General features: G+C 45.3%; 1 protein-coding gene across 1 annotated transcript in view; it reads right to left on the bottom strand.

Moving 5' to 3' along the window:
• CNPY1 (canopy FGF signaling regulator 1) overlaps nucleotides 1-16,631 on the bottom strand; it is a 93,657-nt gene that overhangs the window by 39,969 nt on the left and 37,057 nt on the right. Inside the window, 1 exon segment of the mRNA XM_074985514.1 lies at nucleotides 13,451-13,561. Within this exon segment, the coding sequence (XP_074841615.1) occupies nucleotides 13,451-13,561 (111 nt within the window).

The raw sequence follows: 16,631 nt of genomic DNA, 5'->3' as shown, positions 1-16,631 counted from the left end.
AGCAATTACACCTCACCCAACTCCACTGTCTGGTGCTGTGTGGAGTGTTTCTTACAGGAGCAGAGCTCCTTTTTGGGATAAAATGTTCAGAAGACCCAAGACAGATTCCGCTAGACTTATAAAATGGAGTCTGGAGAGGGAGCTATTAGGAAAAAAAAAATAGCGGGCCAAGAGACACATTATTGACTGCTGGCTCTTTCATATCTGTACTCCCATCTCTCTGAACGCTACACAGCTGGCAGCTTGAGGAGCAGATGATGGTAGCAAGGTATGGAAACCTGCAAGGAGGCTGGGAGCAACAAACCAGGATTGCAAGCATGATGACTTTCCATGAATGGCAACTTTACTATACTACAAAGTAAGCTACTTCTTCAACGGATGGAGATGTAGTATTTGGGATCCTTCCTGTCTCATGAAGGAGTAAGTATGTTCTGTAGAAAGGGAGTCTTTAATGATGCATTCAACTGATTTATCAGTCTAGTCCAGGGGTCAGCAACGCCTGGCAAGGCTGCCAAGAGTGGCACACAAGCTGATGTTCATTGGCATGCAAGGCAGGATCACATCCCCCCACATGAGTCGGGAGCTTGCTCAAAGCCATACTACCTGTGGATTCACAAAAGACCAGCTAATGCTACCAACCACCACCTAAATGGTAAAGCTCTGCAGCTTAATTTAGTTATTCATAAAGCTGTTGTAAGTAGGACTAGTAGTGACTTTAAAAAGCATCACCGGCACTGGAACCATACATAGTGGTCAAAAGGTCAAATTTCAGCACTCTGCCTCAGAAAGATTGCTGACGCCCAGGATAGTCTCTTTGGCACCACATGTGTCTGTATTCACCATGTGCAATTTGCTGTTACAGTTTTTATCACTTACTGAATATTTTAACCTAGCAATATTGGCTCTGTCTACACGTACAAAAAACTTCAAAATGGCCATGCTATTGGCCAAATCGAAGAATACTGATGAGGCGCTGAAATGAATATTCAGTGCCTCATTAGCATGCTGCCAGCCGTGGCATTTTGAAAGTGCCATGGTTTGCTCACCCACGGCTCATCTACATAGGGGTCCTTTTTGAAAGGACCCTGCCAACATCGAAATCCCCTTATTCCTAATATCAGCTGATAGGAATAAGGGGATTTTGATGTTGGAAGGGTCCTTTTGAAAAGGACCCCCTTGTAGACGAGCAGTGCGCGAGCGAAACACAGCACTTTCCAAGTGCCATGGCTGGTGGCATGCTAATGAGGCACTGAATATTCTTTTCAGCACCTCATTAGTATTCCTCAATTTGGCCATTAGCATGGCCATTTCAAAGCTTTTTGTAAATGTTGGCACAACCATTGTTACTGAAAGTGTAAGTACCTATAACAGGTAAGCTGTGAGTGCCTGATGGCACTGAGAAGGAGTTTTCTATCTACTTACCTGACACACGTATACAGGACAATGCACATTTGGCGGAATGCTTTATTTTTGACTTCCTCTTCAGCCTCGGCTATATAAACTATTGACAAAGGTAGAATTACCAGTGTAAACGGTCTGCTTTCATACTGCTACTCCTAGTGCCCCAGCCTTTCTTCACAATTTATATCTGAAATGAATCCAAATTAGTGGCAAGTTATAAATCAGTGTAAATCAAACAAATATGAATTACAGTGTAAAGACTAGAAGTTCTTATGGCTAAATTACTAAAGGACCAGATGTCACTTGATGTCAACAGGAAAGCCCCCTTTAATGTGGGACAATATAGGACATATAGAACAAACCAACAACAAAAACAGCTAATTGCATTTTAACCAGAATGAACAAACAAAATCAGAATTCTATCTTTGTGTGCTTTGATGAAATGACACTGCTCCAGACTTCAGAATTAAATGAATGTGGGGAGTGAGTTTCCAAAGACTGACTGAGATTTGGCAGGTTCTTTAATTCAGCCAGGTGAGAGATGCTCTACATAGTGAAATCACACCATTTTAATTAAATAAGTTTCAAAAGTGAATTAAGTTAAATTGATTTTAGCCACTCTTAAACCTATTTAAGTGAAACGTGCTGCAACTCCCTATGGTCGACATTCTTAAACCAATTTAAGAGGGTCCATAAAAGGAGTTGTATCAATTGAAAACAAAATTGATTTAGAAACCGATTTAGTTAAATTGGTCTGTTTTTTGTGTGCACTCACACCAGGCTTAAGACTAACTCCTATTCGGTCATGCATGAAGAAAGACTTATCATCCCCAGTCTGTACTTTATTTTTTTAAAGCCAGTTCTGCACTGAGCTGGTTCAAACGGTTCTAAATTCAGAATGTCAGTTGTTTTCTCAAACTATTACTTTTTTGAGATAAAAATGAGAGAAAACATTTGGGAAAATGTCAGTTTTTGATCAACTGGGGTCAGACATGACAATTGTGTAGGCTCCTTAGCCCTGCTGACTTTCAGTGAAACACGCCGTTTACAAGTTAGTGTTTGACAAGCCAGGATGTGAATCGACAGCCAGGCACATCCCTAAGGGGGCATAGGCCCTGGGGCAGAAGTGACATTACTTGCAGGACTGCCATGCTGGCCAATCATGCCAGTCCACAGGGCCCCTGCAAAGGGCAGGGCCTGGCATGTTCCCACCAATTTGCTGTACATTAGGTTTGGCTCTATACACAGCACACTAGATTGCCGCACACCAAGGGTATGTCTACACTTCAAACACTCTGCAGCACTACCTCTGATGACAGGACAGCTTCTCTCATTGGTGTAGTAAATCCACCTCCCACAGAGACGGAAGCTAGATTGATGGAAGAATTCTTCCGTTGAGCTATTGGTACCTACACAGGGGTCAGGTCAGCTTACCCGTGTCACTCAGGAATGTGGATTTAACTAAGTCAGTCCAACTTCTTAGCATATGCCAGGTCTAACTAGCCACCCAGAGCTACACAATATGTGCATTGTATATTCCACACGTAGTGCTGGTGTACTACAGCACTGAGCGACAATTCATCTGAAAATTCGACGCCCTCAGCTCAGGCTTAAACAAAGACTGTGAATGGCTGGCTAAATACAAAAGCAGCTTCCCCTCCCTTGGTGTTCACACCTCCAGATCACCTACTGGTAGTAAGCCTCCCCCTTGCTGACTGAGCTAACCTTGTTATCCCCACCCTTGATCTGGCTTATTTATACCTCACCCCGCAGATTTCCAAGACCAGCATCTGATGAGGTGAGTCTGTGCTCACGAAAGCTCATGCTCAAAACATTTCTGTTAGTCTATAAGGTGCCACAGGACCCTTCGTTGCTGCTACAGATCCAGACTAACACGGCTACCCCTCCAACACTTTACAGCACTGAAGTGCATCTTCAGGGTGGTGGATTGAGGAAGCCCTCTGTGGAGTGAATGAGAATAAGGCACTGTGTACCAACAATACCTAACAGATGGGAAACTCTGATCTCCCAGAGGATCTGGAGTGGGACCCTGCACCCATGGAGGTGGAGGTGGGAAGCTGCCCGGGGAACGCTTTGCCAGAGCCCATGTGGGTGTGTGTTGGCCAGGATCCCCACTGACTGGCTGCTGGTGTGAGTGGCTGTTAGGGCCCCAGGCTGGGGTGCAGTGGCGTGGGTGGGCCTGTGTCCCTATCCCCTGGAGAGGTAGGTCCTTGCCTCTCCTAAAGCACACTGCCACGGTGATGTGCCTGCTATTCTGCCCTGCCCCAGGGAGACCACTCATATGATGTTTGTGTGTGCTCAGCACTGTCATCCAGCTCTTTATTAACTGCTGTCCCACCCTGCCCAGGGACAAGGCTTTTATACTGTGCTTCTCAGCCCTGATGTAAGGTGGGGAGCTTCACTGACTGCCACCCCAGGGCATTACTCAGCCCTGCAGGAAGGCAGTGGGCTAACTAACAGCTGCCCCACCCTGCCCAGGGTTTCCAAACCATGGTGCTCTGCCTGAGGCCAGACACTGAGCTTATTGACTGCCGCCCCGCCCTGCTGCAGGGCCAGGGCTTATACGCTGTTCTCAGCCCTGCTGAAGGGCTCCAAACTTATGGACAGCTGAGAATTTAGCAGGGTGCCATGACTTTCCCTGCCCCATAGGGGGCGAACCGCCCCCCCCCCCCCGCAGCACTGACCACTACAGATGGGCAAGTGATGTCAGATGCAGATGAAGGATACCACAGAAAGCTTTTAGACACAAACCTGCATGTAGGTGGCACCGGTGTGATGGTGGTCTATCTGCTGAAAGGGAACTGCAGCAGCTCCCGTATCCTGCCTAGGTGACAAAGCAGCGCTATTTAGGGAGAGCACTACTTTCTAAAATCAGTGACTAAATGGAAATTACACTTTGCATCCCAGAACGTACGCACACTACTTGATAGAAATGATTGCCATGAACCAGGACAGCAATCACTGGTAAAGAAATTGCACATTATAATAGCAGTGTTGCAGCTTTAAGTGAAACACATATTTCTGGTACCAGCCAGTTCTCAGCGACTGGAGCAGTTTATTCATATTACTGCATGGGCTAGCCTGCGGGTGGGAGGGATAGGTTGGTGGTTTGAGCATTGATCCGCTAAACCCTGCATTGCGTGCTCAGTCCTTGAGAAGGCAAGTTAGGCATGTGTAGCAAATACATTTTTTGGAGAATGTTGGGGATAACTTCTTGGTACAGGTACTGAAGGAACCGACCGGGGCCATGCACAACTTGACTGCTGCTCACAAACAGGGAAGAACTAGTAGGAGAAATAGAAGTGGGTGGAAACCTAGGCTGCAGCAACCATGAGATTGTAGATTTCAGGATCCGGACAAAAGGAAGAAAAGTGAGCAGTAACATACAGACCCTTGATTTCAAAAGAGCAGACTTCGACTCCCTGAGAGAACTGATGAGCAGGATCCCTTGGGAAATGAAGACGAAGGGGAAAAGATTTCAAGAGAACTGGAAGTATTTTAAAGAAGTCTTACTGAAGGCACAAGAACAAACCATCCCTCTGCATAGTAAGAAATGCAAACATGGTAGACAACCAGCTTGGCTTAACAGGGAAATCCTTAGTCAGCTTAAACTCAAAAAGAATGTATTCGAGAAATGGAAACATGGACAGTTGACTAAGGAGGAGTATAAACATACAGTTGGAGAATGGCGGGCAGTAATCAGGGAAGCGAAAGCACAGTTGGAACTGCAGCTGTCAAGGGATGTGAAGAGTAACAAGAAGGGTTACTACAGGCATGTTAACAATAAGTGGGTTATCAGAGAAGGTGTGGGGCCATTGCTGGATGACGGAGGTAACTTAGTGACAGATGATGTAGGAAAAGCTGAAGTACTCAATGCTTTTTTTGCCTCAGTCTTCATGGATAAAGTTAGCTTCCACATGATGGTCCTAGACAATGCAGTATGGGAAGGTGAAGGGCAGCCATCTGTGGGGAAGGAACAAGTTCTGAGCAATCTAGAAAAACTAGATATACATAAATCCATGGGTCTGGATTTAATGCACCCAAGGGTACTGAGGGAATTGGCAGAGGTCATTGCTGAACTTTGACCCTGATCTTTGAAGACTCTTGGAGATCAGGGGAGATACTGGATGACTGGAAAAAGGCAGATCTAGTGCCCATCTTTAAAAAAGGAAAGAAGAACAATCTAGGGAACTATAGACTGGTCAGCCTTACCTCAATCCCTGGGAAAATAATGGAGGGGATCCTCAAGGAATCCATTTTGGAGCACTTGGAAGAGGGGAAAGTGATCAAAAGTAGCCAACATGGATTCACCAGGGGCAAGTCCTGCCTGACCAATCCGATTAACTTCTATGACAAGATAACAGGCTCTGTGGACATGGGGAAGTCAGTGGATGTGATATACCTTGACTTCAGCAAAGCTTTTGTTATGGTCTCCCACAACATTCTTCTCCATAAGTTGAGGAAATATGGATTGGATCCTTGGACTATAAGATGGATAGAAAGCTGGCTTGATGGTTGGGCCCAACGGGTAGTGGTCAATGGCTCAATATCTGGATGGTGGTCAGTTTCAAGTGGAGTGCCGCAAGGCTCAGTTCTGGGGCCAGTGTTACTGTTATTGTTATTCAACAAGTTTGCAGATGACACAAAATTTGGGGGAAAGGTAGATACGTTGGAGGGTAGAGAGAGAATCCAGAGTGACCTGGATAAATTGGAGAACTGGGCCAAAAGAAATCTGATGCAGTTCAACAAGGAGAAGTGTTGAGTCCTGCACCTGGGGCAGAAGAATCCCAAGCATTGTTATAGGCTGGGGACGGACTGGCTCAGCAGCAGTACAATGGAAAGGGAGCTAGGGGTTATGGTGGATGAAAGGCTAGATATGAGTAAACAGTGTGCACTTGTAGCCAAGAAGGCTAACGGCATATTAGGGTGCATTAGGAGAAGCATTTCAAGCAGATCTAGAGAAGTAATTATTCCCCTCTATTCGGCACTGGTGAGGCCACATCTGGAATATTGTGTCCAGCTTAGGGCCCTCCAGAATAAAAAGGATGTGGATATGCTGGAGCAGGTTCAGAGGAGGGCAACAAAAATGATTAAGGGGCTGGAGCACAAGACCTATGAGGATAGGCTGAGGGATTTGGGCTTGTTTAGTTTACAGAAAAGAAGAGTTAGGGGTGATTTAATAGCAACCTTCAACTTACTGAAGGGGAGCTCTAAAGAGGAGGGTGAGAAACTGTTCTCAGTGGTGTCAGATGGCAGAATGAGGAGTAATGGTCTGAAGTTGAAGACGAAGGAGGTGTAGGTTAGATATTAGGAAAAACTACTTCACCAGGAGGGTGGTGAAGCATTGGAATGCTTTGCCTAGAGAAGTGCTGGATTCTCCATCCCTTGAGGTTTTCAAGTCCCGGCTTGACAAGGTCCTGGCTGGGATGACTTAGTGAGGGTTGATCCTGCTTGAAGCAGGGGGCTGGACTAGATCACCAGCCCTGTGATTCTGTGAGGGTCATTCCAGGCAAGCAGGAGTCAGCTTTGCCATCAGGACACCATGAGTCCCCAAGCTTGAATCCCAGCCACATGCTATCAGTCCTTGCCTCATGACTGCAAAGCTTAGACTGAGGCAGCGACAATGCCTTGTACATGTCAGTGTCTATGCACCCACTTTACCTGCTGCAGATAAAGGAGAGGCTTTCTAGACCAGCCTGAATTCAGTGATCTCTTCAGTACCTTTTAAATCCAGGCTATACGTACTTCGTGATTTTAATGCTAGAGTTGGTCAGGACTGTACAACATGACCAATGGTGCTTGGGCATCATGAAATTGGAAGTAAGAACTCGTATGGCACCCTTCTTCAAACTTGGGCAAAGCATGAGTTTGCTACTGCAAGTACATTCTTCCAACAGGTGAAGAAATACAAAGCAACTTGGATGCACCCTGGGTCGAAGCATTGACATATGACTGAGTACTTCATCACGAAACAGATCTTTCTGATGCCAAGTTGGCTCACCACTGACCACTACATGATACGCAGTGTTGTCTCCTTGAACCTTTGTCCAGCAAAACATCATCATTGTGCTGTATGCCCCAAAACAGCAAGAGGTAGGTGAACTAGAAATACAAGCACTGTTTTAATTCAGTCTTGACACTTCCTTAGCCATCAGGAATGACAGTTCAGAGCAGCTACCCAATATCGAGGATGATTTGATTAACATAAAAGAAACAACCTATAGAACACCCTATATAAGCCCAGGAATGCTTATGCTCCAATAAATATGTTAGTCTATAGAGGTACCATGGAACTTATTTTTTGCAGAGACAGACTGACACAGCTACCCCTCTAATACTTGAAGACCTACAGAGCTGCTGTCGAAATCCTCAGTTTCTAAAAATTTAAGCAGAAGGACTGGTTTGTTAACAAGGACAGAGATGCTCAAGCTCTTCTTGATAAAATGCACATGACACAGCACGCCTGGATCAACAATAAAGAGAATGCCTTCAGCCTCCAGGAAATCGGCATATAGTCGAGCTAAGCAGGAGGCACAAATCAAATTACAGCACACGGAAGAGGACTAGTGGAAATATAAGGAAGTTAAGCTTCATGATGGAGCTGACAGACAGGACTTTAAAGCATTCTATGATGGGCTGACAGCAGTCTATGGGCCATGCATTGCTGGCTCTACACCAGTGCGCTCTGCTGACAGCCTCATTTTAATCTCAAATAGTGCTAAAATCCTTGATTGCTGGCTGGACATTTTAGCAAAGTATTAAACCAGACCTCAACTTTTGACAGGAGCATTCTTGAAGAGATTTCTCAGTAGGCTAATGATTCACAGCTGATTGTACCCCCAACTCTTGATGAGATCCAAAAATCTGTTAACCGGATGAAATCTGGAAAGGCACCTGGCAGTGGAGAAATTCAATCAGATATTTATAAAGCTGCTGGTGGCCAGCTGATGCACTGCCTCACCCATTTATTTATCACCATTTGGGAGAAGCAGCTAGTCCCTCAGGACTTCAAAGATGCTGTGGAAGGACACATATACAAGAGAAAAGGTGACCAAGCATGCTGTGATGACCAATGGGGCACCCTCTGCTGTCTATAGCTGGTAGTTCTAACCAGCTTGCACTACACGTGTACAGAAATGGCATCATACCTGAAAGCAAGTGCGGATTTCAAGCTGGCTGGGACACTGCCAACATGACATTAACAGCCAGACACATACAAGAGAAATGTAGAGAGCAACATCAGGACCTCTATGTGATTTTCCTTGACTTGACCAAAGCATTCAATATGGTCAACAGAAATGGGTTTTGCAGAGTACTTCGGCCAATTGGCCTGAAAATATTATCAATATTGTTCAGTCTTTTCATGATGGCATGCTAGGTTGCATCCTTAACTGTGGAGAGACATCATCACCTTTTGAAAAGTCCTGGATACTCTCCTGTTCTGCATCTGCTTTCAATGGTGTGGCTAGTTGCTTTCAAGGACAGCCCATTGGACACCCCTATTCAGTTCTGAACAGATGGCAGTATTTTCAACCTCTGGAGACTTGAGACTCCCACTACAGTGGTTACTACAACTATCCTGGATCTTCTAGTTGCTGATGACTGTGCACTCTTGGCTCTTTCAGTCAAGGATGCACAGGAACTTTTTGATCGCTTTGTTACTTCTGCTCACAACTCTGGACCCACAGTGAGCTTCAAGAAGACAAAGGTTATGCCTCAGCCTATTCAGAAAGAGCTCCAGTGATCATTGCTGCTGGTACCATCCTTAAGAGTGTTGACAAGTTCTGCTACCTTGGAAGCGTACTGTCCTCTAGCATAAACGCGGATGATAATGCATCTGCTTGATTAGCCAAAGCCTTTGGAAAATTGACCAAATGCCGAAGGAATGACTATGTCTGTTCTGTCTGACGAACTGTGTGGTGTCATGGGCATGGAAGTAGTGCTTATGAACAGTTTTGCTGGATTGGTCATGTTATAAGGATGTCCTGGCCGGGATAATTTAGTTGGGGTTGATCCTGCTTTGGGCAGGGGGCTGGACTAGATGACCTCCTGAGGTCCCTTCCAACCCTAGGATTCTATGATTCTATGATGATACATGGATACCAAAGATAGTCTTCTATGACCAGTTTGCTCATGGAGAGTGCTCTATTGTTGGTCAGTGGAAGACTATAAAGACATCTTAAAAGCCAACATGAAGTCAGTCATTCAACATATCTTCAAGTGATCTGGAAATTCTATCTCAGGACAGATTGTCCTGGTGGAAAACCATTGTACAGGCTCTCAAATGCTTCAAGTCAACATATCAAGGCATCACAGGAAAAGTGTAGGATCCAAAAAGAATGTACAACACCTGCAGTTGATGGATTTTTATGTGACATCTGTAATCAGCTCTGCCAATCAAGGATTAGTAGCTCATAGAAGATGAGATTTGTCAGTCGATGGCTCTGTTCATAAACATAACATGCAATGGAACTTACAGTGCATGTTGAAGAGTCACATTCTGACTGTCCACACAGTAACATGCTGTTTAGACAAAGCCCTTTAGCTTCTCAGTTCCTCTTTTGAAAATGGGACTTAGACACTTTTAAACATGTTACTTAGCTTCAATTCATACTGATTACTATGGATCCATTTGCCATTAGCTAATTGTGATATGCACTACCCTCTTTTGAGGTCAACAGAGAACTGCTGGAAAATGTGGAGCATTTCCTGAATCTTGGAAGTCTCCTTTCCGCTAAAGTCAACATTGATGTGGAAATCCAACGTCATCTGATATGTGCAACCTCTGCTTTTGCCCACTTGAAACAAAGGGTCTTTGGAATGGGGACATCTATGCCAAGACAAAGCTCCTTGTATACTGCTCAGTGGTTATTCCAATGACATTGCACACATGTGAAACCTGGACAACATAAAAGTGTCATTTGAAGGCACTTGAATAATATTATCAATGTTGCCTCAGAAGAATCCTAAGTATCTCTTGGGAGGATAGGGGCATAAACACTAGCATCCTGGAAGAGTTGAACATGACCAGCATTGAAGCCATGATCATCACCAATAACTTCACTGGACTGGTCATATGGCTGGGATGTCTGATCAGCACCTCCCAAAACAGATTCTGTTTTCTGAGTTGAAGAAAGGATTGGAAGAGTGTTGGGGGCCAGAGGAGGCGATATAAGGACATGCTGAAGGCACACATAAAAAAATCCAGCATCAGTGTAGACGCTTGGAAGACCATTGCCCAGGACCATTCCCAGTGGAGATCTGTGAGGGGAGGTGTCATTTGAGAAGTCCTGCCACAGTGCAGATGAGGAGAGCCAAAGAAGGAGAAAAGAGCAGCAAAAACTGCCCTGCATCCTTCCAACAAGTACCTGCACCTGCCCCTTCTGTGATGAGATCTGCAGCTCCAGAATCACACTGGTCAGCCATTAGTGGACTCACAAATAGGAGGGTGACATGAAGATATCCTACTTGTTATTGAGCAACTGTCAGGACACTAATTCTGCCAAAATGGATCAACTTCTGAAAAACTTATGGTTGGGCATCTTCAAAGAGGACCAAAATGGGACTGGCACCCAATTCTGATGAAAATTCAGTGGAATTTGGGCACCTAACTCCCTTATACCCAGTTTGACAATCCCAGCCAGTGTCAAATACTGATTCTGCTATTAAACCATGTAGTATATCTGTCCTTGGAAAGCATTTCTTCCTCAAGTATCCAAAAGTTACAATGTTCTAGGCTACACTCATCTGTTTACCACAGAAGTCTTATACTGAAACAATGGCAAGCTGTAGACATGCTGGCGTTAGGGAGAGCATTATTTATAAAGAGTAAAACGAAAGCAATTTCGATGCTGAGTTTTGAAACTAGTTGACAGGCACAACCAGTGAATGGCTGCTTACTTTTGAAGGCATAACTGTAATAAAACAATATTTAAACAAATTATGAAAGATGGATTAATGAACCTTTTTGTTAACATTAGAGAGTAAAGATTGTGAATGTGGATTTTACAAAAGATACGTTGACTTTCAATATTAAGAGGGGAAAAATCACTCACCCACTTTAAGACTGCTGTTAATGAGTAAACATGGCACTATAAGTGACAGTCAGATCTGCTTAGCTCATACATTTAAGTGTTCTAGGAACTCAGATCTATTTTATTTTACATAACAAGACATGCAACTAATGACACCTGTTGTCCTTTGAAATGACATGTAAGCAGATCCTTCTCACTCAAAGTTAGAAGACACAAAAAGGTACTCTTAAAACACATCAGGACTAGTACTAGTGTGTGACTCTGATATTGGGTACACCAGTGAAAATCTGAACCAAAACCTTAGAGGTAGTATGGTCCAGTGGCTATGCTGGTGGCCTAGGGGCTCAGAAATCTAGGTTCCACTCTTAGTTCTGCTATTGACTTGTTGTGTGACCTTGGACAAGACTCTTCACCTTTGTTTGAACCCCTCTTGTGAGTATAGCTTGTCTGTTTAGCTTATAAGTACTCTGGAGCTGGGAATTTCTCTCAGTTTGTGTTTGTACAGTACCTGTGACACTGGGTCCCTGAGTTAAGTTGAGTCTCCTAAGCATTACCCTAAAATAGAGATATTGGAGTTGCATTGTAATCAGAATCAGCTCCCATCTTTGTGATGTATATGATCCTGGGTCCCTGTTTAAAAAGCTTCATACCCATTCAGTGCTCAGCTGACTTGACAAGTCATAGGCTAGTACAATCTTCTCCTCCAGCTGCAGAACTGAAGGGGAACACAGTTAATTCCCTGATCCCTCAACTTGGCAGTTTGGAGGCCTCTATATGATAAGGCCAGCCCTGAGAGGTATCACCGGGGATGAGCACTGACATAAAAGAGCAGCAATTATTCAACTTTACAATAGGGCCATTCTGTGAGAAAACAACTCTCTTCTGAAAACTCATCCTAGGATATTCACAGAGTGATGCGACTGGCTGAATATTCCCAAAGGCTTTTTGATTATTTGATTTCTACTGTTTATCCAATGCCACCTAGCAAACTCCCCGCTGCACAACACACAGGGGAAGCCCTAAAAGCTTGCAGTCGAAGCCTCTAAGCAAACCTACATCTACAATACTGCAGGGATGCAGCTGAATCACTGCATTTGCATGGCGGTGGCGCTCCAGGGTAGACGTTGTCTATGCTGATGGAAAGTGTACTCCCATCTGCGTACTTAATCCATTTCCCTGAGAGGCAATAGCTAGGCTGACAGAAGAATTCTTCCGTTAATCTACACAGATATTGGTTGGCTTAACATCCCTGACTGGTGTAGTTAAAATAACTTAGTTGGCTCTCATAGACCAGGCTTATGGGCAGTATTCACTGTAAGCTGAGCACTTGGGTGGCCCCCAGGAGAAACTCAGGGGCCACCCAGCTGATTAGCAGAGTGCTCACGCTTGCCCAGAACCAGCAACCTGTGTTTCTACTGGTGTTGCACATCCACACGTTTCAGTGCACATATCAACATTTATTCTGTCCACAGATGGAAAAAATTAGAAGGAACCCTGCCAAGAGGCCTCCTCTGGCAAAGCATTCGGAATGATCAATTTCTACTGTAGTCAAGGGAGTTGAAGACGCAGTGCCCTCAAACTGGCTTGAAGGAAGGCGATAGAAACACTTCAGATACAGAGTACAAAAGCTGATTAGACAAATGTCAGTCTCTAGACAGGATATATATATATATATATATATATATATATATATATATATTCTCTCTCTTTTAATAGCATGTGTATCACCAATTTTTTTCTTCAAGATGAAGAGTGGAATAATACGGCTCAAAACATTAAAAAGCCACAAATGTAGGTATTGAAAAGAAGAAAATACCTCAATTTGAAGGCTAAAGATTACTTTAGGTCCCAAAGGAAACAGAAGCAATTTAGTGTCTCATACCCTTAGCAAGAAAAAGGTTGGAAGATTAAGACCAACTGCTGTTTGGATAAGTGGTTTGTAATTGCACATATCAGCAATTATATACTGTCAGATCATTTTCCTGTTACCTTACTCCTCTCTTGTGTGCTGTCAGGGCTTATTTGCAATGACCCCACATCAGTGGTCCTCTTTGGATTCGCTTTCCTAATATCATACAATAGCTCATCTGCCAGTGCCTTGCAAGCTAAATAGAAAGAAAGAAAGAAAGAAAGAGAGAACTCATTGCCACAAGAGAAACCACAGCTGCCTCTCTGGCAGGGGTGTTTGCAGGGTGGGCAGTTAGATGCTGTCAACAATTTTAGTGAGGTTCACACAGACACACACAGTCCTGACCTAGCCCGTCAGAAGCCTTGCAGCCCAGGGATGCGGGTTGCATGTGTTTTGAGACAAGTAGTGTTATGGGTAGGGCAACCATATCTCCCTGTCCCACATATGGGACAGGGAGATATGAGAGGAAGGGCGGCTGCTCCCAGCTCTGTCAAGCTCTGGGAAGCTGGGAAGGAGATGGCAGCTGCTGGCACTCCCCTGGGAGCCCTGGGGAAGCCGCAGTTGCTGGTGATCTCCTGAAGCCCTGGGGAAGCCACAGCTACCAGCTCTGCCCCAGAGCCTGCACAGCTGTTGGCGGAAAAGGTGGGTGGGGGAGGGCCCAAATATGGGGCAATTTGTCCCCTTTAAAAAATAAGTTGGGACGCCTTTTTGGCATCCCAAATACAGGATTGTCCCACCCAATACAGGACAGATGGTCACCTGTGGTATGGAAGTCCATTCCTGTGTTTACCATTTACACAAAATGTTTTCTCATAGTCCCACCCAAGGCAGGGAGGCAGCAGCATGTGTCAAACTCACATTCAACTGCCCTTTGCTAGAAAAGCTTCTGGTTTGTTCCCAAGAAGTCACGTTCCCCCCCGCAACACCCCGTCCCTGTCCCAAGGCCACAACAGCACAATGGTCAGCTTGTGTCAGTTGAAAAGGGGCATAGGAGTACAGGAAGGTGAGACATAGGGCTGTCATCTTGGGCAGGGGCGAGTTAGCAGTGATGGAAGAAGGGAATCAACCCCAAAAGGAGGAAGACTCGCCAGCAACCCCTCCGGTTTGGTGACAGAGCCAATGGTTCAAGACATCACAGAAATGGGGCAACTAGTCCCTCAGACTTGGGCTCACTCCTCCATCAAACCTCATCGTATGATGAAGAGCATCAAATACATTTTCCCATTCTATTTATTAACCAGGAATAAATTGGTGAAGAAAAGCATTAAAAAAAATAGATGAACTATTAGGAGGACCAGTGCTTTTTTGGTACCGGTACTGAGTACCAGCACTTTGGCAGCCTCAGCCATGGGATTAGGGGTAGGGGGTGGGGGAGGGGTGGCAGCTGAATACTGGCTCCGCCTCCTTTTTTTTTTTTTAATGTAGAAAAGCACTACGTGGAACTGTGTGTGACTGTATTCCGAAGTATAACCACACACTGCAGTGTTTTGGAACCATGAAATATTTTTTTTGTTTGCCTGGATAAAACCTGCAGGTAATAGATAATTTCTTACAGGATTTTTAGAAAGAAATAAAGGGAGAACAGACTTTTTGGCGGCATGCACATCTTTTCGCATGAATCACACCACAGCTAGCAATAAGCATTTTATTCAAGCACTAACTGCTAGATAAATAAACAACCAAATATCATAACACTGTTTATAATGGCACCATCTCTTGATTTCCCATGATATTATGCTCACAACTTAATTGTAGCACAAGCACTACATATGTTTGTTCAAACTTTGGACATTGTAAAACCAAACTTTACAAAAAGCCATTTAAAAAATTGCAAAGCAAACAGCTGTTTTAAGCCATTAGTGTTCCCCTGCTGTATTTGTAACCCAAACAGTGCCATTCTGAGGACAGAAGACTGAAAGTGACCTCATTGATTTTTCTTGTCTGAGCTAACAGAAATGCAAAAAGTAAACAAAGAGCATCAGTACTAAGAAATAAATTATTTTTAATCTGTCACTTTCAATAAGTAACTGTTGCTAAGTAACACACGTGAAGAAAGGCACACGCTTATCAGATGTGATCTTAAAGAGTCCTTGTTGCTTTAATATATTTTTACATGAAAAAGGAAGCCAATACTTTATTAGTATTACTACAAGACTTAACTGGTGTTGGCTGGGGCTGGGGCCAGCCCGGAACAGTAGGGACCATGCTGGCTGCCTGCCAGCTTTTCCCAAGGGCTGGCCCATGCTGTGTGTGTTTGTGAGGGGGTTTTGCTGCAGACCTCCCGCTAACTTCTTCCAGGGGCCAGCCCAGAGCTGGGGGTGGGGGCCACACAAGCCAAGGAGCCAGAGAAGGGGTGGGGAGCTCAAGGCAGAAGGTGGGGTGCAGGATTCAGGGCAGCAGGGGCTCAGGGCAGGGAGGTCTATGCGGGAGATTATTGGGGCCACCTGGGGCATTGCTCTGGCTTCAGCAGCTCTGCAGAGCTGCCCATGGAAATGGGGGGCTGCACGGCCCACCCAAGATTCCCCCTCTTTCCAGTGCTGGGGCTGAGTGCTGGGGTGGGGGAGTGGATTGGGGAGCCATTGTGAGGTATGGGGGCCAGCATGGCTGGAGGCAAGGATACTCCCCATCAGCTCAGGAACCTTACCTGTGGCCAGTGGCCAGCAACATTCACAGCCCCTCCCCCAGCCGGCTGCTTCCTTACTGGTACGGCTGCCCCCCATGAGCACTTTGCTGTATAACTGTGCCTCCCAGCAGCCCCCTCCCTTTCTGTATCATGAAAAACAATCCCATCCCAGGCACGTCCCCTTATCCTGCCACAACCAAACCCTGACCTTGCTTTAAGTTAGGACAGCACTTCCCAGTTTTATTTGGCCACCACGGAACCCGTTTAAACTCAAAAGAATTTTGCAGAACCCTCTTCCCAGGATCAACCCCCTCAGCCCCCAAACCCAACCCCATCTCCAGGCTGTACCCACCTCAGCCCCCAAATCCACCCCTATCCCCAAGCTTTACCCCTCATCCCACAACTCTCACCCCCACCCCCAGACGTAACACCTCTCAGCCTCAAACCAGCTCCCCCATCCCCAGGATTAATCCACTTCAGCTCCAAAACAGCCCCTGGGACTAACCCATCCATGACACCGGCTGGGGATCCTACGCCAGGCAGCCATGTGTGCCCAGCAGAAGGAAGGCTAGCATAGGAGTGTTCTGCTGGTGGGGTTGAGCCAAGCCATGCCCACTGGAGGGGTGTGGCCGCGCGGGTAGCG

Source organism: Carettochelys insculpta, chromosome 2, assembly GCF_033958435.1.
Source record: "Carettochelys insculpta isolate YL-2023 chromosome 2, ASM3395843v1, whole genome shotgun sequence".
Taxonomy (NCBI): Eukaryota; Metazoa; Chordata; order Testudines; family Carettochelyidae; genus Carettochelys; species Carettochelys insculpta.
Note: the sequence above shows the minus strand (reverse complement) of the source record. Positions and strands in the feature narration are given on the sequence as shown.